Raw genomic sequence first — 24,298 nt, forward strand, 5'->3', positions numbered from 1 at the left:
GACCCTGAGCTCATGACCTGTGCCGAAATCAAGAGTTGGATACTTAACTGACTGAGCCACCCAGGCCCTCCAGTGAGGTCCTCCTTCTAATAAGGAATCTTCCCTGTATTTCCAATATCTTATTTGGAACTTTAAATAAATTGGAGGGTCTACTGTTCTTTGAGGTTCTTGGTCTTCTTGTCCCTGTGTCTGACATTTCCCATTCCCTGTTCCCTCCTGGATTTAGTTGGGAATAACCTTTTAATGAACATTATCTACCAAATGTTAAGGGCATCTACCTTTTTTCATCAGTTGTCCTCTTTATGCATTTATGGGAACACACAACTCTTGTGTCGTATTTCTAATTAATGTAGGTTTTAGCTTGTCTTATCCAGGATGCCAAAACAGTTTTCATAAATCAGTTTTTAGGAAGCACTTGAACATGTGTGTAAGGCAGCATGAGGAGAGGGTACCACAGGTGATGGACTTCATGACTGTCTTCCCACCAGGGTTTCGGAGCCCTGCCGCAGTAATTTTCACTGCAAGATGGTATCTATCCTTTAAAGATAACACAAGGCAGGGCACCTTGGTGGTTCTGTTGGTCAAGGCTCTGACTCTTAATTTTGGCTCAAGTCATGATCTCAGGATTATGAGATCACCTGTATGGAGCTTCGCACTGGGTGTGGAGCCTGCTTAAGATCCTCTCTCTCCCCCTGTGCCCTCCCAACCCCCACCGCATGCGGGCACTCTCTCATTCTCAACAAGAAAGAAAGAAAGATAATACAAAGCAATTAGAGACTTTGTTTATCCAAAATTGAGTCTTAGTTACTTCATGCTGAAATGTGCTAGTACTCACGAAAGGTTTTTTTTCCTCTTTTTAATCACAAATCCTTGTGATTTACCAAATCCGACCAATGATGAACTAAAAATTGTAACAATTTATAAGGTATGAATGGGGACGAGAATCAAATTATTTACTATCCCTCCCATATTGCGGATGAAATGTGGGTTTATGTCCCAAGTTTTTAAATATATTCAAGAAATGGAGAGGTGCACCTCATCATGGAGAGGTGCTATTTTTGGATGTGTATGGTGCATCTAAATATTGATTCACTAGTAATTTTTATTTTAAATCATTTTGCTAATGAATAATTTATAGGACTTAGTTCTTTTTACTGCTAGAAAGTGTACTATGAGTAAAGAAGAAAAAATAATGAAGTTGTTGAAGTACATGCCTAGAATTTAGGAACAGTCAAAGTTGATTAAAGCTGTTAAGCCATTGAGAATGGAGGAAAACAGCTTGTCCTAATGGTTTCTTTTTATTTTTTAAATTATTTTCTAAAGATCTATTTATTTATTTGGTAGAGAAAGAGAGAGTGGGAGTGGGGGTGGTGCAGAGGGAGAGCATCTGAAGCAGACTCCACACTGAGCACATAGCCCATCTTGGGGCTTGATCTCATGACCCTTGAGATCATGACCTGAGCAGAAACCAAGAGTCAGACACTTTACTGACTGAACCACCCAGGTGCCCCCTAAGGTTTTCTTTTAAAAATATATTATCTATTAACAATTTTTCTGGCCTGGGAGAAAAAAAAAAGTTCACTATAGATAACTTCGGAATACCAAACAAAACCATCAGTTTGGTGCCTGTTTTAGTTTCATTGGGTTGGTGTAAAGTACCACAGACTGGGCTGTTTAAACAACAGGTATTTTATTGTCCTGCAGTTCTAGAGGCTAGAAGTCCAAAAGCAAGGTGTGGGTGGAACCATACTCCCTCTGACAATTGTAGTGCAGAGACCTTTTTTTGCTCTTCCCAACATCTGGTGGTAGGTATCAAACCTCAGTGTTCATTTGCCTGCATTATTCCAATCTCTGTCTCTATTGGTGTTCAAATTTTCCTCTTTCAAAGACACCAGTCACATAGGACTGAGTCTATTGTACTCCACTATGTCCCTTCTTACTTTAGTTAATTACATCTGCCATTACTCAATTTCCAAATAAGTCACATTCTGAGGTACTGGGGTTTGGGGCTCCGACTTATCTTTTTGGGGAGGGAATACAATTCACCTTATACCTGTACCAGGGCTAAATACTATTCTTCATAAGACTGGCAACTTTACAGTTTCATGTAACAAATTTATTGAGTGCCAGGCCCTGTACCGAATGCTTGGACCACAGGATGAGTAAAGCCAGATATGGTTTCTGCTGTTATGGAATTTACAGACTCTTGGACAAAGACCGATATTCATCAAAATCACATGAGTGAGTGTGGGATTACAGATTGAGAAATGTTAAGGATAAAATGGGCAGAGCTCAATGAGAGCACTTAACAAAGGAATTTATCTGTGCTGGGAGATAGGAGCATGGATGCCTGAGCTGACATGTGAGTAAAAACAGACACTACTGATGACTTACTGGGTGCTGAGTTCTTTACATATATCGTCTCGGTTGCCCTCACAGTAGCCCTAGAGGGTAGGTGATGTATTCCCATTTTACAGATAAGAAAACTGAGGCACAGAGAGGACCTGGCCAAGGTCATATCTTGACAACAGCAGTGCAGGGAGGATGATAGAAGATGAGAGTCATATTCTCTGGCATTCTGTTTAATCATAATACTGTGCTGATTTATTTAAATTCCCTCCTCCTCCTCTCCCTTTTTGTATTTTCTCAGCTGTTTTCTTTGTTCAGCTCTTGAAACTCTTCCATGGCTGGGTTTCACCCACTGGCTCATTTGCAATATACTCCTGTTAGAGTCCCATATTAGGTTGAGTCAGACTGCAGTACTAAAATTTGCCAGGAGAGGGCAACTATCTAATCTTTGACGAATGCTAGATTATGAATCCTGGATCATATTCCAGTTTATATAAATGAATATATTCCCTGTGGTTCTACATTCTCTTTTGAATCTATGGCAGTTAGATCTGGGGATAATTTGGATTCGGTTAATCAAAGATTGTCTGAACTGAGGTAAATGTGTTATATTCACGGCTGAGAAGACATTTACTCACTGGAATTTTGTCTGATTGTAAGCTTCATTAACAGTTTTTCAGTCCCTTTTAGAGAAGAGGAACTGTTTGTACTCCTTGTTTCATCCCTAGCAAACTTCCCAGCATGTGTTTGAATTAATTTCATAAAGACAAAAACCCTTTCTTAACTCTTTTTTTCTACCACAATCCTCTCTGTGTAGGTGCTCAATAAATACTACTTGTTTTATACACTGAAGAAAAATTCAGAGGACTTGTCTTTATGAAAAAAAAAAAGCCACAAGTTATTCCAAATGGGCCTCCTGAATACTTTTAGACCAGAGGTCATCTTTTAGACAAGTGTGTAGAGTCAGACAGTCTGTACTGCAGAAACTCACCTGTTTGAGATAGCTCCTAGAGTCAGTCAACATATTATTTCAAGGTATCACTGAAGTGACTGGTCTGCTCCCTGGCACATAAAAATTATGGGGAAGGATGTCTAGAAAATCTGTCAAGATTACAATCAGTTTTTAAGCTGTCATAGAAATGTTCAAATGTACACAGTGTAGTATAATGAGCTGCTGTGTGCCTTCTAGCCTCAACTGTTAGCATAAACATAGGTCTATCTTATTTCAACCTTTCTGCCTCATATTCCCTCACTGAATTGCTTTAAAACAAATCTCAAATGTGTCATTTCATTGATAAATACTTCACTATATCTAAAGTAAAAAGACCTAAAAATATTATGCTTGAAATTAACAGTTATTTCTTATTTCCAAATATCTATCCAGTGTTTACATTTCTCTGATTTTTCCACAGGTGTCTCTTTACAAATTGATTCCTTTTTTTTTTTTTTAAGATTTTATTTGTTTATTTGACAGAGAGAGATTACAGGTAGGCAGAGAGGCAGGCAGAGAGAGAGAGAGAGAGGGAAGCAGGCTCCCTGCTGAGCGGAGAGCCCAATGTGGGGCTCGATCCCAGGATCCTGGGATCAGGATCTGGGCCAAAGGCAGAGGCTTTAACCCACTGAGCCACCCAGGCACTCCTACAAATTGGTTTCTTTGGATAAAGATTCAAACAAGATTCACACATTGTATTTGATTAATGTCCTTAAGATTCTTTTAATTTGTTATAATTTATTATTCCTTTTTAATCCCCTATAATTTGTTGAAGAAACAGGGTCATTTGTCCTATAAAATTTTCCACATTCTAGGTTTTGCTCATTATTTTCTCATAATTTAGTTTAACATGTTCCTTAAATACTAGTGGATTCAGAGGTGTGCCTCCCTGCTCCCACCCAAAAATAACTCTTAAATTTAGTAAAGAATAATTTATAAATGGTGGCATATGCTTCTATCAGGAGGCAGCTAAATATCTAGTTGTCTTTTTGTGACATTAAAATTGATCAGTGTCAGGTGTTATCAGCCTTATTCATCCATTATAAAGTGCCTCACCAGTCTTTCACCTACTACTTTTAATAGCCATTGGTGATTGTCTAGACCCAGTAATTAAAATTTGCAAAATAATGATGTTTGGTCCTTTAATTCCTTTTGAATTTATTGACTGAATTTCTATAAAGAAGATATAGAAGAATGTCTTAGACTATCTTTGCAACTATTTAGTAAGTTTAAAAGTATTTAAAATAAAGCTTAAAATTATGACTATTAATTTCTTTAATTCTAAAGTAGAGCTCTGCCTTACTATGACTTAATCTAGAAGCAATAAAGAAAATAATTTACATAAAAACTATGGATTATCACATGTAAAATACCAACATGAATGAATTCAAATGACAAAATGGGAAGAAATATTTACAATTCCCCTTGAGACAGGGTAATCAAACTAATATAAAAAGAGAGGCTAGAAATTAATGTGAAAGGTCAAAAACAGAACTGAAAAATTGAGGAGACCTGTAAGCAGACAGTTCATGGGGCAGGAAATACAAATGACTTAAACACTTGGAAAGATGCTTGACCTCACTTTCAGTAAGAGAAATGCACACAGACATTTCTTCCTTGTTAGATTGACAAAAGTCCAAAAATTTGATACTGCATTATGTTATCAAAGTGCTAGGGCAAAAACTATTACTGTTGGAAGGGTGCTCTCCTTATGGAGGATAATTTGGCAACATCTATCATATACAGAGTTATATACGCTACTTGAAAATCCAGCCTCTAGGAATTTATCTTAGATAGATACTTGGACACGTTAAATACGTATGCTCAAAGTTAGCCACTATAGCCTTGAATGTGGAAGTAACCTCAATGTCTAGGCTTTTAGAATGGCTAACTCAGAGGAGTTATATTTTGTAGGAAAAATGGGATATGGGGGACAATAAAATTTTGCTTATATTGGTATTCCATGTTAATCAGAATATGAACTGGGCCGATAGCACATAAGTATAGAAGCAATACTTCTCACTATTTCCAGTTTTTGTTTTTTGAGGTATGTGCATGTATTTTCAAATAGGTGAAAATATTTTGGCAAAGTTGTTTCAAATCTAGGAGTAAAATAAATACAACTTTTCCTAAGGGCTAGCTAACCAGAAAAATCTGATAACTGAAAAACGTTTACCCTGAAATTATAGAAAAATAGTGTGTGTGTATATATACATGTATATATACATATATATGAAAAAAATCACAATAAATATCAAGCTCATAAATATATATATAATATATATATATATACATACACGTATATGTATATATATAGTATATATTATATATGTATACATATATGTGTATATATGTATATATATTATATATTTTATATATGTATATTTGTGAGCTTGATCTTCATTGTGATTTTTTTTTTTAATATTTTATTTATTTATTTATCAGAGAGAGAGAGGGGGAGAGAGCGAGCACAGGCAGACAGAATGGCAGGCGGAGGCAGAGGGAGAAGCAGGCTCCCCGCTGAGCAAGGAGCCCGATGTGGGACTCGATCCCAGGACGCTGGGATCATGACCTGAGCCGAAGGCAGCTGCTTAACCAACTGAGCCACCCAGGCGTCCCTGATTTTTTTTTTTTTTTTTAAAAGATTTTCCCACTGAATGGGAAACTGGATGCAGGACTTGATTCCGGGACTCCAGGATCATGACCTGAGCTGAGGGAAGATGCTTAAGGGACTGAGTCACCCAGGCACCCTTCTTTGTGATCTTTATTGCATGTAGAAAGAGACTGAGTTTGAATGCGACCTTCTCTTTTAACTATGCATGTAATGACTGGCATGTTTCTAAAGTTTAATTGTCATCTTTCCCCTTTTGTAAAGGGTGGAATGGAAATACCTGCTCTGCCTGGGCTCAATGTTGTGACTACAGCATTCACGTTCTTTTTTTTTTTTTTTTAATATTTTATTTATTTATTTGACAGAGAGTGAGATCACAAGTAGGCAGAGAGGCAGGCAGAGAGAGAGGTGGGGGAAGCAGGCTTCCTGCTGAGCAGAGAGCCCGATGCGGGGCTCGATCCCAGGACCCTGAGACCATGACCTGAGCCGAAGGCAGAGGCTTAACCCACTGAGCCACCCAGGTGTCCCAGCAGCATTCATGTTCTAATCGACATCATGGCCCCTCATTTTTTAAGTGCCTGTGTTTTCATATGAAGACCTACTTAGTATGTGAGGATCATAATATGTAGGAATTCTGTTTTTCTTCCTGAATCCTAGCAAAGAGAAAGCAGGGTCTATAGCAGGGACCAAACAGTAAGTTCCTGAGGAGAGAAGCATATGGAGTTTTGTGTGGTCAGAAGGGAGGCAGATGCTTCTGGTGGAGAGACTTGAAACCGCAGATTACTGTGGAGGTGGTAACTTTTGAGCTGAAAGTAGAAGGAAATTCATTTTGAGGATTTAAAAAAAGTTTTTGAATTTTTTGTTTTTTAAGTCCTCTCTACAACCCAGCTTAGGGCTTGAACTCTCAGCCTTGAGATCAAGAGATGTATGCTCCCCCAACTGAGCCAGCCAGGTACCCCAAGTGTTTTTGTTGTTGTTGTTGCTGCTGTTGTTTATTTATTTATCTTTAAAGATGTTTATTTATCTATTAGAGAGTAAGCAAGAGCGAGAGAGCACAGGGTGGTGGGGAGGAGCAGAGGGAGAGGGAGAAGCAAACTCCCCAATGAGCAGGGAGCCCACATGAGACCACGACCTGAGCTGAAGGCAGGAGCTAAACTGACTGAGCCACCCACACACCCCTTTTGTTGTTGAGACAGAAATTGTCCATGCTGGTTTAGAGAAGGCTACCATCTAAGTGTTCTGGACTTAAAAAAATATACTAATATTCATAGTTGTTGGTACCATAGAGTTAAAATTAAATGAAACTTTTAAAGCAATTTATTGTCCACTTTTTAAAGGTCAGGATGGAAGGCATCAGTGGGCTCCTTTCTCTTTTAAAAATCCTTTCTGGCCAGTCAGCCCTTCTATGAACTTTACCTGAATGCGTGTTGCTAGTTGGCCTATTTGGTTTAATTGGTCTAGTCTTGACAATCTCGTTGTTGGTTTTATCTGTGATTCTTCTGGTTAACCTCCTTGCTTACTTGTGCTCCAAGTCCTGACTCTTGGACTTCCTGAGTATCTCTAGACTCTGTCTTATCTTCTCTTGCTCTGACTCTTTGTCCTCACACCAGAAGTCCAGTGACTTCTTAACTTCCCAACTTACTTCCTAGCTGTTAGTGCCACTGTAATATTACTAAAATTGAACAGGTCTCATCCTTCTGAAAATACTTGCCTGATTTTTTTCTTGTTTTTCCTCACCATGGCTGTGAGGTTTTGTTGTGTTCCATTCTCTTGACTGCATTCTTTCCCCCTTCTGTTCCATCACTGCTCCTCTCAGGAGGGCCTTTAATTTAGGGCACAGTCTGTCTTGAAAAATCACTCTGCCTCATTCCACACTGGAGCTGGAGATCAAGGCAGACATTCTACCTGAGGCTCGTTTTTCCAAAATATTTGGCCCTTATTATCTGTTCTCTTCCTGTAAATTGTTTTCACTGTCTTTTTTTTTAATTTTGGTTGCTAACCATGAGGAGACCCACTCACTACCCATTTATCAACAGCTATTGCTTCTCTAGAGTTCTGTGAACAAGAAACCAGATTTAGGTGAGGAAATTGGCTGTTGCTGAATTCTGCATTGAATTTTTTTGAGGTCCAGTTGGTCCAAATACTGTTTCAAGTGAAGAGCTTTGCCAGAACATATGGCTCTTCTCTATGAGGTATGATATGTTTTATGTACATCAATGAGTATTTATTTTTCTAAGTAGGAATCAGGACCCATTTCAACAGAGGCCATTGACAAATGTCCCAAACAAGGAAATTCTCTACTAAAAAAAGATTAAAATGCAGTTATGCCTATTGTATGGTAAGCTGTTCATGAGCAGAGATGAAGGTGTTAGGTGCTGGAGTTCAGCTGAGAGTGAGGTCTTTGCCAAGGAGCTAACTGACTACCCCTTCAAAATGTAAGTGTTTTCCCCTAAATGCACAGGCAATCACAGAAGTGCCACTGATTGTCACCAGAGACAATTTGCCTTTCAGCAGCAGAGTGATTAGCTTATAGCCTCCAGCCGTTAGAGCCCTTGCTCTGCATAAGCAAGATAAGTCATGCTTATCCCACACTGTTTTTTCCTTTCATTTTAATACCCATTTCTTCCTATTCCTCCACTACTGCTATAAACTGAGCTTTTTGAGGGTGGGGCTGTTTAGAAGTAAAGTGCTTTCTAAGAGAGGTGTTTCAGCTTTATAGTTGTTTCAGCTTTATAGTTAGCCTGTTAGACTTTGTTCACTGATAGAATGAGGTCCAGTTAGTGTTTCTTAAACTATTTTAGTGTGTCAACAAGTTCATCCTGGTTTAATGGAAAGAACAACTAGTCTGGACTAGTCACAGCATGCCCACTAACTAATTTAAGCCCTAACAAGTTCCTTTCAAAGCTTTCTGGATCTGGTCTACAGGAGGGGGCAGTTGGACTAGGAGTGGAATCGTCACACCCAGGTGTCTGTACTACAGGCACGTTTGTCAGAATTGTTTCATTGCTCAGTCTGAAGACTTTCTTCCGCTGACACATGAGGTTCTACCTCAGGCTTCTTTCATGACTAAAGGTGCTGTTTTCCTTTGAAACATTCAACCACACAGATAGTTTCTATGGTAACACGTCTCTCTTTTTTTCTTGTGACGCAGATTTTTGAAAATGCTCTTCATCTATATGCTCTTTAGGGCCTGTGGTCTTCCAATCTATAGCCCCAATGGGTGAGACAAAGCCTTTATTTAAGGACTTTTTCCTCAGGAACAATAAACAATTGCTAGTCATACTAGTGCTTGAGGTTTAGTCTGTTAATAAGGTTTCCTATCCATTAGAAGTGGACTTGTTGGATTGCCTATTAGCACAGTAATAGTAAGAAAACCAATGTTCTCTGTTAGGATTGTGACATTTTATTATTGCTTTAAAAAAATTTAAAAAAGATTTTATTTATTTCAGAGATAGAGCGCACACCTGTAGGAGCAGAGGGAGGGACCCTGGGGGAGGGAGAGCGAGAGAATCTCACACAGACTCCATGTTGAACATGGAGCCCAAAATGGGGCTGGATCTCACTGCTCTGAGATCATGAGCTGCACTGAAACCAAGTGTTGGATGCTTAACCAGCTGAGCCACCCAGGTGTCCTGTGACATTTTATTTTACTTTTACACTTTTTATTTTTTAAAAGATTTTATTTATTTATTGACACAGAGAGAGAGAGAGCACAAGTAAGCAGAGTGGCAAGCAGAGGGAAGGAGAGAAGCAGGCTCCCTGCTGAGCAGGAAGTCCAATGAAGGGCTCCATCCCGGATCTTTGAATTGTGACCTGAACCTAAGGCGGCTACTTAACCAACTGAGCCACCCAGGTGCCTCCCTACTTTTCATTTTTTAATATAAAGTTTTCACACACAAAAATGGACAAAATTGTATATGGACAGCTAACATACTTAATACCTAGATTCAAAATTAATGTTTTGCCCTATTGACATAGTCTATTTTACTGAGAACAAGTCAGACATTTATTTAGAGGTGAAATGTCACCCTAGAAAGTGTTTTTCTTCTTAACGGCTTGTACTATCTTTACTAAAATTAACTATTAATTTTTTCATATCATCTAATATATCTACATCTAATAGTCTACATTCATAATAGTAGAGTTAACACCTAATTCTATGCCCCCAATTGTCCCAAATGTCTTTGACTCATGATTTGTTTAAACTAGGACCCCCTCAAGATCCATACATTTGCATTTGATTGTTAGTTTTTTAAAAAAGTTTATTTTTTATTTTTTTTTAAAGATTTTATTTATTATGACAGACAGAAATCACAGGGAGGCAGAGAGGCAGAGAGAGAGGAAAGGAAGCAGGCTCCCTGCTGAGCAGAGAGCCCGAGCGGGGCTCGATCCCCGAACCCTGGGATCATGACCTGAGCCGAAGGCAGAGGCTTTAACCCACTGAGCCACCCCGGTGCCCCAAAAGTTTATTTTTTATTTTATTTTATTTTATTTTATTTTTTTAATTGTTAGGTTTTAGGTAGGAAGATTTCTTCCTACCTCTACCCTGTGACACTGACTTATCAGAGATTATAAGTTGTCGTATGAGCTCTTCCACCTTTGAGATTTGTGATTGTTTTCTTCCTGTTTTCATTTAACTTGTTTCTCTATGTCTCATATTCCTGGAACTGGAAGTTAGGTCTAAAGACTAGATTAAATTCAGGGAAAACATTTTTAACAAGAATGCTGCTTTCTTCATACCATATCACAGCAGGAGACATAATATATTTGGATCTTGAAGATTTAAAGTCTGTAGTTAGTTTGAAAAGTGACTCTTTACCGGTTTCCTAGGATAAACTTCTATAGAGATGTTCCTTTTTCTTTTTTTTAAGCCTTTTTATTAGTTTGAAGATTTAATGGGATTCTCCTTTCCCCTGAAACTGTTCTAGTTTCATTTCAAAAAGTAAAGGTCAAAGTAGCATTAAATTACTGAATTTTCTCTCATACAAACCAAATAAATAGCTGGTAAAACAGTCTTTTGCAAACAGTGTGCACCAGCTTTGGGCTCTGATAGCCTCTGGGTATCAGGCTGCACTTTCTTCTGCTCTCTTGAGCTGATGGATAGCTTCTCTCCTTCAGCCCCTGTATTTATCACTAATACAACTTCTATTTTAAAACATCAGATTTCTTCCCTTCGTTTCCTTTGCTGTCACTGGCTTTAGGCTTGTTACCTTGTAGCTGACTGTGAACTACAGCAACTTCTGATTTCTTGCCTCTGGGCTTTCCCCCTTGAGTTCATTGTTCTTGTAGGCCAGGTTCAGATTTCTGGTGGCTGGCGATCAGGCTGTCCTGTGGAAATCAGAAGATGGGGTCAAAATCCAGCTCTTATACTAACTGGTATGATCTTCTTTAGCAGGCACATAATGTTCCCAAATAGAGCGTCAGTTTGCTCATCTGTAAAATGGGGATGATAATTATTTTTGACAAATGCAGAGTAAAGCAGGGCCTGAAAGAAGACATGAGCAAAATGTAATTTTTAATTTGGAAAATGTTCTAAAAATAGAAGGTTATTTGATTTCTGTCCAATTCTAGACACTCAGGCAGACCTTACTTTTTGTTGTTTCCTGTTTTTCTGTATTTTATTTCCTATAGTATCTCTCTTCCTTTTTTTTTTTTTTTTAAGATTTCATTCATTTACTTGACAGAGACACAGCAAGAGAGGGAACACAAGCAGGGGGAGTGGGGGAGAGAGAAGCAGGCGTCTTGCTGAGCAGGGAGCCTGATGCGGGGCTCCATCCCAGGACCTTGGGATCATGACTTGTGCCGAAGGCAGACACTTAATGACTGAGCCACTGAGGTGCCCCAGTATCTCTCTTCCTTATACTCTCTGGAAAACCCTCCTTTCTTTCCATCCATCTTAAGGCCTGGATCAAATCTTTATGCTCAATATAGTCACATGTTTTTCCTAGCCTGTAATTTTTCCTTTCAGTAAAAATTGCCTTTTTTTTTTACTACTGCTTCTGTAGTCTAGCTTTTAGGCTTTCTCTCCATTTGGGGAGGCCTGTTTTAAAAAATTCAATATAATTAACAGTGTTCCATTAGTTTCAGGAGTACAATATAGTGATTCAACAATTGATATGTTAGTTTCAGTTTAATTGATGCTGGTATTTATTTGTCAGACACATTACAGATGGTTCCATAACATCCGTTTGTATGATATTTCATGGCATAAGTGAATGTAGGATGATAAGGGATGAGCCTATTAAAAGCTTCGGAAGTAAATGGATAGTTTATCAGATTGGTGTGTTCTTTCTTTAGAACTGCTGTGAACCAGACCTTGTTACCACCATCTGTTTTGTAAATTCCATTTACAGTTTAACAGCTGGATTGTGAAAGATATATAAAATTATCCAATTAAAAAACTAAATTTGGCAACTGTGCCTCTTTTTTTTAAATGACTCCTTGAATAAACTCTTCTTTCTTTCCTTGGATAGCCTTTTAAGCTTCTCATTTTTGTCTACCACAAATTTTCAGAGTAGTAAACTGAGACCAGATTGGGAATACTTAGGAGGCTTGGATAACTTTGAGAGTTAATAATGTGCGGAATTGGCAGCCTTCAGTTTTATCCATAAAAAAAAAATCTGAAGTTTAAAACAGGTGCTTTTCCCTACCTCAGTACAGAAAGCTTCTAGCTATTGCCTTTGCCCATCTCAAAAGGTAACTGGTCAGTGGGGAAATAATTGTGTTGTAATTTGGCATTGATTTCTAACACCCCTAGGGTTGTGCAAGTGAGAAACCTGGGATTCCTGTTAAATTCCTTCTCTAAAACTGTCCTCTTACCTGTGAGGAGCCTCACAGGTTCAAAGTTCACAGCCTCACAAAGTTCAAATGAGAATATGGGTCTTTGGACTTTTAGAATTCATTTCTTCTCATTTGCCATTCTACTTTTTGAACCACCATGTGTGTGGTTTTCAAAGAGCCAGTTAAGTAATGGTTCTGGGTAGAGAAATTATATGCACTTCCATTTTCTCATTTCAGTATCTTATAAATAAAGCACAATAAATCATACTGTTGTAATGAGGGAAAACTTTTGTTTAATAAAGATAATTTCATATGTGAAAATATGTCCCTCAACAGCAAACACTGTGTTCATGACAAGCCCAGCTAAGAGGATGGGAATCGTTCTCTAGTATTTGATTTGCTGAATAAAACATACATATTAGTAATATTTTGAGGTCAGCCAATACATTTATTTCAGTATCCTTGGCTACATTTTTTTAAACAGTTTTATTGAGATATAATTGACATGCAACATTGTGTGAGTTTAAGGTGTACAACAAGTTGATTTGATACACTTACATAAAATACACTTGATATTGCAATGTAATTACCACTGTAGGTTAGCTGATACCTCCATCACCTAATTACTGTTTCTTTTTTATGATGAAAGCATTTAAATCTACTTTCTTAGCAACTTTCAATATGTAATACAGTATTGTTAATGATATTCAAAAAAGTGTGCATTAAAAAAAAACCAGCAATGTATTCATCTTTAACTAGAAGTGTGTATTTTTTGGCCAACATCTCCCCATTCTTCCCACCCTGCCAGCCTCTTGTAATCACCATTCTACTCTGTAAGAGTTCAGCTTTTTTTAGATTCCACATGTTAGTGAGATCATACAATATTTGTTTTTCTCTGACTTATTTCACTTAGCATAATTCCATCAAGATCCATCTGTGTTGTCTTCCCTATATTTTATTTTATAATTTTATTTTTTTTTAAGATTTTATTTTTAAGTAATCTCTACACCCAGTGTGGGGCTTGAACTTAACAATTCTGAGATCAGGAGTCACGTGCTGTGCTGACTGAGCCAGCCAGGCGCCCCTTAGCTGTATTTTAATTGCTTACAAGCAACATGGGAATTTATCTTTGCCAGGGATGACAGGAATGAAAATTTCCAAAATAACCAGTTTTTACTTTTCTCTGCAATGCATTAGATCTGTCCTGCTGACAAACTTGCAGTTTGTGAAATAAGTTCATGGAGCTTATCATAGCTGTGCCACAGCTCTGTCTATTCCAGCAGATGGTGTGAATGGTTGTCTAAAGTCATCTTAGTTTCCACTGTTCTATCAGTCTGTGGAATGTTTGAATTCATGCTTATTTTGGCCAAGTTTTACAAATGTTAGCTTTGTCTTGTTAACTGCAAGAAGTTGTGAGTGTTGGAAGGGCTAATAAGTGGTGTACCATCATGATGGACATGAAAGCAGAGATAGTGACTTACACTCTCTTGTAGGACAAATTTTTCAAACAGGGGGTAGAATACAAAATGTTTTATCACCACAATGAGGGCAGACAGAAGCCTTTGTTTTAATTGCAGAGTGTGATCTAGGGAGGTTTCTGAAGGAGTTTGCAACATTGCATGAAGCAGGCTCTGTCTTTCCTGTGTAATTGACCTCTAGCCAATTATCTTCTATGCAAGGATAACCTCAGTATCTTGGGTTTTTTTTTTTTTTTTCAGGAAAAACACCAAAACACCAGCACATGCATGAAAAACTCAATAAAATTTTTTTAATTAATGAAAGGTCTGAAATATACAAGGAAAAGTACAAAGAATTTATTTAACCAACATGCATCTAGTTTGAACAACTCTTAATATTTTGCTGTAATTGCTTCTAAAAATACAAATGGAGTTTCATAGATAGATACCTCTTTCTAATGCTGTTACCCTTCCTCTACAGAGTTACCCACTCTCCTCAATTTGACCTCTACTCTCATGTCTATTATTATACTTTTATTTCATATGTATGTCCATAAAGAACATGTAATTTTGCTTCTAGTTCATTTAAAGGGATCACACTGTATATATCTGCTATTGCTTTTATTTATTTTTTATTTTTTAAAGATTTTATTTATTTATTTGACAGAGAAATCACAAGTAGACCGAGAGGCAGGCAGAGAGAGAGAGAGGGAAGCAGGCTCCCTGCTGAGCAGAGAGCCCAATGCAGGACTCGATCCCAGGACCCTGAGATCATGACCTGAGCCGAAGGCAGCGGCTTAACGCACTGAGTCACCCAGGTGCCCCTCTGCTATTGCTTTTAATACTTGCTTTTTTCATTGAACATTGTTTCAGGAAATAATTCAGGTTTGATACACTTACTTTCACTGTTGGGTCATATTTTGTTATATGACTCTACCCAAATTGTCTAATTGTTCTTCTGATGCACATTTAAATTCCTAATTTTGCTCTTACCAATTATGTTGAAATGATAATTCCTCTATGCTCTTGGCCATGCGAGTTTCTCTGGAGTCCTTTCTTTGAAATCTATCTAAAGAAGTAAACTGGCAGGGTAAAGACTGACATATTAGTTAGATAAAGTGGAAGTTCTGTGTTTAAATATGATTCTGTGCATGGCATATAGGGCACTGTGTGGAAGCTTTAAAGCCTTAAGCTACAATGCCTGCCTCCAAGGTTGGGAGAAATTACACGCATGACAGTGGTACCAGGAGGTGTGATGAAGTAAGGGGTGTATGCTGGTAGAGGCAGCTCTGATGCTGGAGGGTTTGGGCCAGTGATTCAGACCTTTCTCCCCCAAGTCAGGGTAGGCTTGTCTTTGTTAGCCCCATGAGTTGATTTAATTCCAGCCAGGAGCAAAGAGGGTTTTTTTAATGCTTTTTTAGCTCTCACTCTCTGTGTTCTGCTCTCTTAGTTCTAAAATTGGTAGGCAGACCCATTCCCTTCGCTATCCTTTAGGATGGATGCACATTCAGTGTTCCAGGCTTTCTTCCATTGTCTGCTAACACTGTTCTCTAGGAAAGTGCATGGGATGTGAAATTCTGGCTTCTTCAGAGCTCTTTAACTTTTTTTTTAAAAAAAGATTTTATTTATTTATTTGACAGATAGAGACCACAAATAGGCAGGGAGGTAGGCCGAGAGAGGAGGAAGCAGGCTCCCTGCTGAACAGAGAGCCCAATGTGGGGCTCGATCCCAGGACCCTGGGATCATGACCTGAGCTGAAAGCAGAGGCTTTAACCCACTGAGTCACCCAGACACCCCCAGAGATCTCTAATTTTTAGTGCTGATCACCAAACATCCTAGATTATGTTAATTCCTATTACCATTCATTCAAAAGAAATTCCATGAGCCAGCTTTTTTTGGGGGGGTGGGGGGGAGAATCTCCCGGGGAAGAGATTCTGCCTCCTTTACCCTTGCAGAAGTAGGCCCATGTTTTTTATATGACTGTGTTTGAGTAGGAGCATGTTGAAGTTGTGAAGATGTTGGTAGCAACGCAAAACATGGACTAGAACTTTAATACAGGGGTTCTCAGAATATGGTTCCCAGAGCAGGGGCGTTATCTTCTGGGAACTTGTTAGAAATGCCAATTCTCAGTCGCACCCAAACCTACGAAATCAGAAACTTTGTGACTGGGCTCCAGTGATTTGTGTTTTAACAAGCCCACTAGGGGAGTGTGAACAGCACCGTGCTTCAGAGGTGCTTAAATAGGAACTTGGGCTCCTGTTATGGACCTGACTTACTGTACTTTAAGGAAAGGACTTAAGACATAAGGGATGGCTGGCCAGCAGGGCTATTTGTTGACATTGCTTCATCATTAATGACATGAGCAAGGTGTACTTTTACATTTTTCTTTGTGGGGCATTGTAATAGACAAACCTTTAACTTTTGGAGGCCCCTTCAGTTTCCTTTGTTGGTTATGACCAACAGTAGGAAACAGAATGCCATAAATCCTTGTTTCCAGGGTTACCTCTTGCTGCTGATAACAGGCAGGAAATTAAAGCAATCTGTGATAGTGTTTTGTTCTTATTAGCCACAGATGGTAGCTTTCAGATACGTTGGAGCAAAACATAAATAAATATAGCAAGGAAACTTCATTATTGAAGAAAAATGATTTGGCTAGGTCAAGTTTATAGTCTGGGTCCACTTTTATGAAATGGGATATAGGCAACATTATATTGCTCCATTACCACAAAGCATCAGACATATGAGGGTCACTAGTTTTTTTTTTTTTTCCTCCTTTGGATTTAATTTTCAGTATGTAAAACATTTACATGATTTCAAAGTCAACCGAGTGACAAATTATGTTCATTTATTTATTTATTAAGATTTAATGTATTTATTTGACAGAGAGAAATCACAAGTAGATGGAGAGGCAGGCAGAGAGAGAGGGAAGCAGGCTCCCTGCTGAGCAGAGAGCCCGATGCGGGACTCAATCCCAGGACCCCGAGATCATGACCTGAGCCGAAGGCAGCGGCTTAACCCACTGAGCCACCCAGGCGCCCCACAAATTATGTTTCAAGATGTCTTCCTTCTATCCATATCTCTTCTCTCCTGTTTTCTTTGTCTTTTGAGGTCATCATTTTTATTAGCTTTTTGATTTATTCTTCCAGTGTTTCTTTTAAAGATAAGCATGTAAATGTATATATGTTCATATCTCCCCGTTTCCACTTTCTTTACACAGAAGGTTGTAGGTTATTTTACAGTCTTTTTTTTTAACTCCCACTAATAAACCTTTATTTCACTCATTATAACTGAGCAATGAATCTTCCACACTGAAATATCTTCCTTGCCCAATTAATCCAAAGGAAGAAAACTGAAATGATTAGTAAAGAAAAATCTAGGGACTAACACACCCTTTTAATATGTTTTTAAATATTTTTAAGGTTTAAAAAGTGTTTAAAGTTTGTAGTTCCTAGTAGGAAAACATTATCTGAATGAATACCCTAATGGCAAACCATTGTAGAATGTTTCAGTGGTATGGGGGAGCAGAGGGCTGGGGATTCTCTTCACAGCACCCCAGCTTTCTTCATGAGAAGGTCGGAGGTACACTGGTTTGTATTATTGCGACATCCATTAGGTGATCGAAGCTGCTTTTCCTTCAGCAAGGGCTTTATTTGTCAGAAGGGCATTATGCTTGACCTCCAAATTTGGCTGACAATTTACTGATGAGATTCAAAACCTTTGCGTTGCTCTGATATTTTGACATATTCTCTGGGTTCTGGGCCACATCCTGGAAGGCCACCATAACTTCTGGATCCTGCATAGCTGCAAGAACTTCCGGATCACTAAGAATTTCATTGAGCCCAGGCATTCCTGCCATCCCAGGCATCCCCCCTGCCATTCCAGGCATTCCTCCAGGAAAATTACCAGACATTCCCTCTGGAAAGCCACCTGGGAAAGAGCCATCCTGAGCTCCTGATTGTTGTCTGGCTTCTTCTTCCCTCTGGGCTCTCTCATGTTCTTCCTGAGCCTTCTTAACCCTTTCTATTCTTTCTTTGATCTCTCGCTCTTCACGTTTTCGCTCATATTTTCTCTGATGTTCAGCAATTTTCTGGGCCCTCGGTTGAACTTCTTTCAGCATTGCACTAGCATCTCCATCATAATCCAGTTTACAAGCAAGGGCAAGATCACGTGCTGCTTCTTCCCAATGGCCCAGAGGTCTATGTGCTTTCCTGCGCCACTTATAAGGCTGAGCTGAATCAGGATTTATTTCAGTAGCTTTGTCACAGTCTTGAATGGCAGCATTTGGCTTCTGTAATTTGATGAAGACACTGGCTCTCTTGGCATACAGAATGGCCAAGCGAGGATTTAGTTTGATGGCATCTGTGAACAAGTCAATGGCTTTCTGTAGTTCACCATTATTTAGGGCATCAGTGGCAGCCACTTTTTTTTTTTTTTTAAGATTTTATTTATTTATTTGACAGAGAGAGAGATCACAAGTAGGCAGAGAGGCAGGCAGAGAGAGAGGAAAGGAAGCAGACTCCCCGCTGAGGAGAGAGCCCGACACGGGCCTCGATCCCAGAACCCTGGGATTATGACCTGGGCCAAAGGCAGAGGCTCTAACCCACTGAGCCACACAGGTGCCCCTGGCAGCCACTTTTATTTATCATTTGCCTGATCCGTCATTTCCTTGGTTATCTCTGCATTTTCATCTCCCATTTCTTGAGGGGCATTGGTATCTGGTTCAATCACACCTTCATGGTCAATTTCTAGATCACTCTCCTCACTTGATAGTTCATCTGTCTTTATATTTTCCTCCGCCTTCTTACTATCTGGTTTTTCTTCCTTGATTTAGTTTTATGAGTGGCAGGTGGTATTTTACCCCCCATGCTGTCCACCCACTCCCGCAGGAAATGCATTTCCTCGGTGTGCAGAACGCTAGGATCCTGCTTACATATTTTCATGAAAGCCCAAAGTTCGCTCACTTTGTGGGGATCCATGGTCCAGAGACAGTGGCTGGTGGCAGGCGCGGCTGAGGTTGCGACCCGATTCCAGGCGCGGGTACTAGCTCAGCGTGATTGTGTGGAAGGGGTTATTCTACAGTCTTTTAAGATTATCTTAAAAAGCTCACTCCATTAAGGGCTACCTTAAATTCAGTAAAATTCACCAACTAGGTGTGTACAATATGAATTTTGACGAATGCATGCGGTTGCACAACCACCTGAAGGTATAGACTCTTTCCAGAGCCCAAAAAAGTTTCATTCCACCCTTTAGCAGTCATTCCCATCTCTCACCCCTCTGGTTCCTGGTAAGCCATCTGTCTGCTCTCTCTCTTTATACTTCTTTTTTCTAGAATTTCATACATAGTTTTTTGTATGTATGTGTATGACTTCTTCCACGTTGTATAATTCTTTGGAGATTCAGCCATATTAGTACAGGTGTTAGTAGCTGTTCCACTTTATTGCTGGGTATTGCTCTATTATTTTTATATTCCACTTGGTGGACATTGTCCTGTTGCTTTTTTTTTTTTTTTTTACTTTTTTATTTTGAAATACTATTTTGAAATAATATTAGATGTCTAGAATGCTTACAAAGATAGTACAGAAAGCATCCATATGCCCTTGCTCCAGCTTCCTCCCATGTTAACATCTCATGTGGCTCAGGGTACAGTTATCATCCCTTAAGAAATTAAAATTGGTGCAATACTATTAACTAAGCTACAGGCTTTCTGTGGATCTTAGTTTTTCCATTGCATTTAGTTTTCATGTTTCTTTAGTCTCCTCTAATCTATGACACTTTTTCAATCTTTCCATGTCTTTTTAAAAGTACCTGTTGGGGTGCCTGGGTGGCTCAGTGGGTTAAAGCCTCTGTTTTCAGCTTAGGTCATGATCCCAGGGTCCTGGGATGGAGCCCCACATCAGGTTCTCTGCTCAGTGGGGAGCCTGCTTCCCTCTCTCTCTCTACCTACCTCTCTGCCTGCTTGTGATCTCTGTCTGTCAAATAAATAAATAAAATCTTAAAAAAAAAAAAAGAGTACCTGTTGAAGTATTTTGCAGAATGTCCCTCAATTTGTCCAGTGATTGGACCACCGTTACACACTTTGGGGAAGGACACCATAGAGGTGATGTGCATTTCTCATTGGGTTATACCAGGAGCTACATGGTATCAATATGTCTTATTACTAGTAAAGATAACCTGGATCACTTGGATAAAGTGGTGTTTGCCATGTTTCCTCACTGCAGTTAATAGCTTTCCTTTTCTGTGGTCTGTCTCTTAGAAGAAAATTATTACTTTTTAAATTCTCATGTGTGTTTGTGTGCACGGAACACATAGTTTGGTACTCTCTCAACCTTGTAATAATAGTAGTAACAACAGCTACCTCTCACTCCACACTTCTAAACACATATGGATTATCTCAGTTAATCCTTGGGATACCCCTGAAAAATGTAGGCACTATTTTCATGTCCATTTTACAGCTTAGAAGATTGAGGCACAGAGTACTTTGTTGAGGGTCCAACAGCTGGTTAGTGATGGACCCAGATGTTACCTTAGCCTTACTCGAGGACCAGATTTTATCAAGGGCCATATGGTTGTTGTCAGAGCTTAGAAATGGGGATGCCATGCCCTCATTCTCTGCAAGAGAAATGAATGCTGCTTTTTGATAATTCCCTTTTGTTCTTTAAGAAAAGAACTTTGTTTTCCTTTCAGGACCTTTTCTTAGGTGACTAAAGATTTTAATAAGCTATGCATAACAGTAATCTTACTTTAAAATCTTAGAGAAATCCAGGATACTTCAGGGAGCATTCGGAGGCTTCTTTCAGAATTATAACTGAAGTTTAGGGCAGAGTATTCAGTATAGAAAGCTGATTGTGAAGAGGTATTGACTTTAAGAATGAATTTTTCGGGACGCCTGGGTGACTCAGTTGGTTAAGCCACCGCCTTCGGCTCAGGGCATGATCCCAGGCTCCTGGGACTGAGTCCTGCATCGGGCTCCTTGCTCAGTGGGGAGCCTGCTTCTCTCTCTGCCTCTGCCTGCCACTCTGCCTGCTTGAGTTCTCTCTCTCTCTCTCTCTCTCTCTCTCTGACAAATAAATAAATAAATAAAATCGTAAAAAAAAAAAATAATGAATGAACTTTTCTTCCCTGGATTTTATCAGCCTCTCCTACCAGGAGTGCGGTGTTTGTCTGTGGCTATCTAAGCCCTGCATGTTCACTTTCGTTGACCGCACTAATGACTTTTCCACTACACAATCACATGTATCTCGGATAGCCTGACTCAGGGGATGATAACGGTAGTTAAACGATGACTCAATATCTGTGAGCCTCTATTCTAGTAGCAGCGGAGCTGCTGAAGGTCAGGCTGTGTGGGTGGACATTTGCACTTCTTCCCTGTGACTCACTCCGTAGCCTGCCTTTCTGAGGGGAAGTAACGGTAGGTCACTGCACACTGCTGTGCGTTGCCTCCCTGCTCCGTCTCGTTGTACTGTGTAGATGGGTATCCCCAAATCCTTGAAATCACACAGCTTGGAGTCTTGAATGTGTGTAGGCTGCCAAGATGTCCAGATGCCAGTGCGCTTTTTAAAAATAAAGCTTTTTTGTTTCTAAATGTCTGTCATATGCCTGGCCATATGTACCAGAGTCCGGAGGTCAAAAGCCAGTCTGAGGGTGCCTGGGTGGCTCAGTGGGTTAAGCCGCTGCCTTTGGCTCAGGTCATGATCTCAGGGTCCTGGGATCGAGTCCCGCATCGGGCTCTCTGCTCAGCAGGGAGCCTGCTTCCTCCTCTCTCTCTGCCTTCCTCTCTGCCTACTTGTGATCTCTCTCTGTCGAATAAATAAATAAAATCTTAAAAAAAAAAAAAAAGCCAGTCTGAACAGGCATATACATAAAAATTGTAGCATTTATTTCCTTAGGGAAGAAGGCAACTGCTTAAGTCTGATGCTTGCATACAGTAACTATAAAATTCTGTAAGAGTAGATGATTATTTAGGGAATAGATAACATATCAAGTTTTTGGGTATCTAGATCTGGCTTAGAGTCAGATGGCTCAGGACCTCTGGCCTCAGAAGTCAGATATGGTTTTCTACACATCTATTATAGAGAAAGTGTTAGGTACAAGAAAATGTAAGGAAGAAAGTGAAAGCAACTCATTTCCATCACCAGAAATAGCCACTCTTTTGTTTTGCATAATTTCTCCCTTTCTCCTTCTGTCATGCAGCAAACACATTTGTTTGTAATCCTGCATTTGTTATGTAATACTATATCTTAAGGATTTTTCTCATCATTAAGAAAAAAAAGACTTTGCTAATTTGGTCGGAGAAAAATAACTAATTTTAATTTGTATGCCCTTAATATTTTAGTTAGGATTAATGTTGTGTCCTTATTGACTGTCTATGTTTATCCATGGAGATTGTTACTTTTTCTACTTCATATCTTTTTATAAAATCAGAAATGTTACTAACGCAGAACTCTTGATTTCAGATGTCCTAAATGATGCTATATTTGATGAAGATCATGATGAGATGGTGATTGTGAAGGACATAGATATGTTTTCTATGTGCGAGCATCATCTAGTTCCATTTGTTGGAAAGGTAAGGTTGTCTCTGTTTCCTAGTAATTTTAAAAAGCACATTTTAAAATTTTTAAATTTTAATTTTTAAAAATTTTAAAAAATTAAAAAATTTTAATTTTTTAAAAAAGTTTTAAAATTAAGATTATTATATTTAAAATCATTACCTGCTAATTCCTAATATCCCAGATATGTAGAGTTACACAAAAATATTTACCCTTTATCAACTTGTCTAATCTAATAGTTTGAAGCTAACCAAACAAGGGGCACCTGTATGGCTCATTTGGTTAAGCACCTGCCTTTGGCTCAGGTCATGACCCCCGGCATCCTGGGATCAAGCCCCATATCTGGGAGCCTGTTTCTTCCTCTCCCTCTGCCTGCCTGTGCTCAGTCAAATAAATAAATAAAATCTTGGAGGGAAAAAAAAAAAAAACTAACAAAACAAAAACAAAGTAGCAGAAAGTCCGCAGGGCAAACATTTCATAGTAAATACCGAGTTAATAGGTTAAAATAATGAGATTCAAGTTTCATTTTTTTTTCTAGGTAGTTGCTACAGGCTCTGAAAACCTTTGCTCTTTATTTTGACGAAACAGTGTTTGATCCAAGGTTTACTTTTGTGTAATAGGGCATGAGCAGCAATGATTCAGAATTTCTTGTGGTAGAGGTATTAGTGGATTTGATTTGTTTTCAACCTTGTCTGTATTAGGAAAAATGAATCTAATGTAAACTAGATAATGTTATCTAGCTTGTTTTACTTAAACATCTCTTTGAAAACATGTGGATTTAAGACCAAGAGTAGTGCTGTCCTTAGCCCCCATTATAATTTTATTTTATTTTGACTTTTTATTAATAGTGTTTAAACAGAAGACTTACAGGAAAAAGTGTTATGAGTATATATATACCCATCACCTAAATTTAATATGTTAACATTTGTGTCACTTTTTTTGTTAAAAGTATTTTATTTTCTCACTTTAATAAAGTGAAACATAGAAAAATCCACAAATTAATAAAGGTATTCCTTACTGCTTTGTAGGTGGAGAACTAGAATATTATTACTATCCTGCAAGGTCATTTTGTGCCTTTTTTTTTTTTAAAGATTTTATTTATTTATTTGACAGAGAGAAATCACAAGTAGATGGAGAGGCAGGCAGAGAGAGAGAGAGGGAAGCAGGCTCCCTGCTGAGCAGAGAGCCCGATGCGGGCCTCGATCCCAGGACCCTGAGATCATGACCTGAGCCGAAGGCAGTGGCTTAACCCACTGAGCCACCCAGGTGCCCACATTTTGTGCCCTTTTTAATCCCTAACCCATCCCTTGTCCCCATGGGTAACCAGTATATCAATTTCAAACACTATAGTGTTTTTGCTTGTTTTCAACTCATAAGTGGTAAGAATCTATAGCATGACATCTTTTGTGTCTGGCTTTTTTTGGTTGTTGTTGTTCCACATTGTAAAAGTCACTGATATTATTACCTGTCATTGTAGGTTATTTTCATTGCTATATTTTATTTCATTGTACAAACATCACAATTTATTCTGTTCTTGATAGGTATTTACATTGTCCCCCCCCGT

General features: G+C 38.9%; 1 protein-coding gene and 1 pseudogene across 3 annotated transcripts in view; one reads left to right on the forward strand and one right to left on the reverse strand.

Annotated features, from left to right (window-relative positions):
* Nucleotides 1-24,298, forward strand: part of GCH1 (GTP cyclohydrolase 1) — a 48,042-nt gene that overhangs the window by 4,350 nt on the left and 19,394 nt on the right. For both annotated transcript variants that reach the window (XM_082735108.1, XM_082735109.1), the window contains exon 2: nucleotides 22,642-22,751. In XM_082735108.1, the coding sequence (XP_082591234.1) occupies nucleotides 22,642-22,751 (110 nt within the window). The remainder of the gene's footprint in view (nucleotides 1-22,641; nucleotides 22,752-24,298) is intronic.
* Nucleotides 17,523-19,164, reverse strand: LOC309867441 (hsc70-interacting protein-like; annotated as a pseudogene). The gene is made up of 2 exons: nucleotides 18,822-19,164; nucleotides 17,523-18,607 (listed from the first exon to the last, which is right to left on the reverse strand). The product of its transcript is annotated as a hsc70-interacting protein-like (transcript).

The sequence above is a fragment of the Mustela nivalis genome (genome assembly GCF_964662115.1).
Source record: "Mustela nivalis genome assembly, chromosome: 6".
NCBI classification, from domain to species: domain Eukaryota; kingdom Metazoa; phylum Chordata; class Mammalia; order Carnivora; family Mustelidae; genus Mustela; species Mustela nivalis.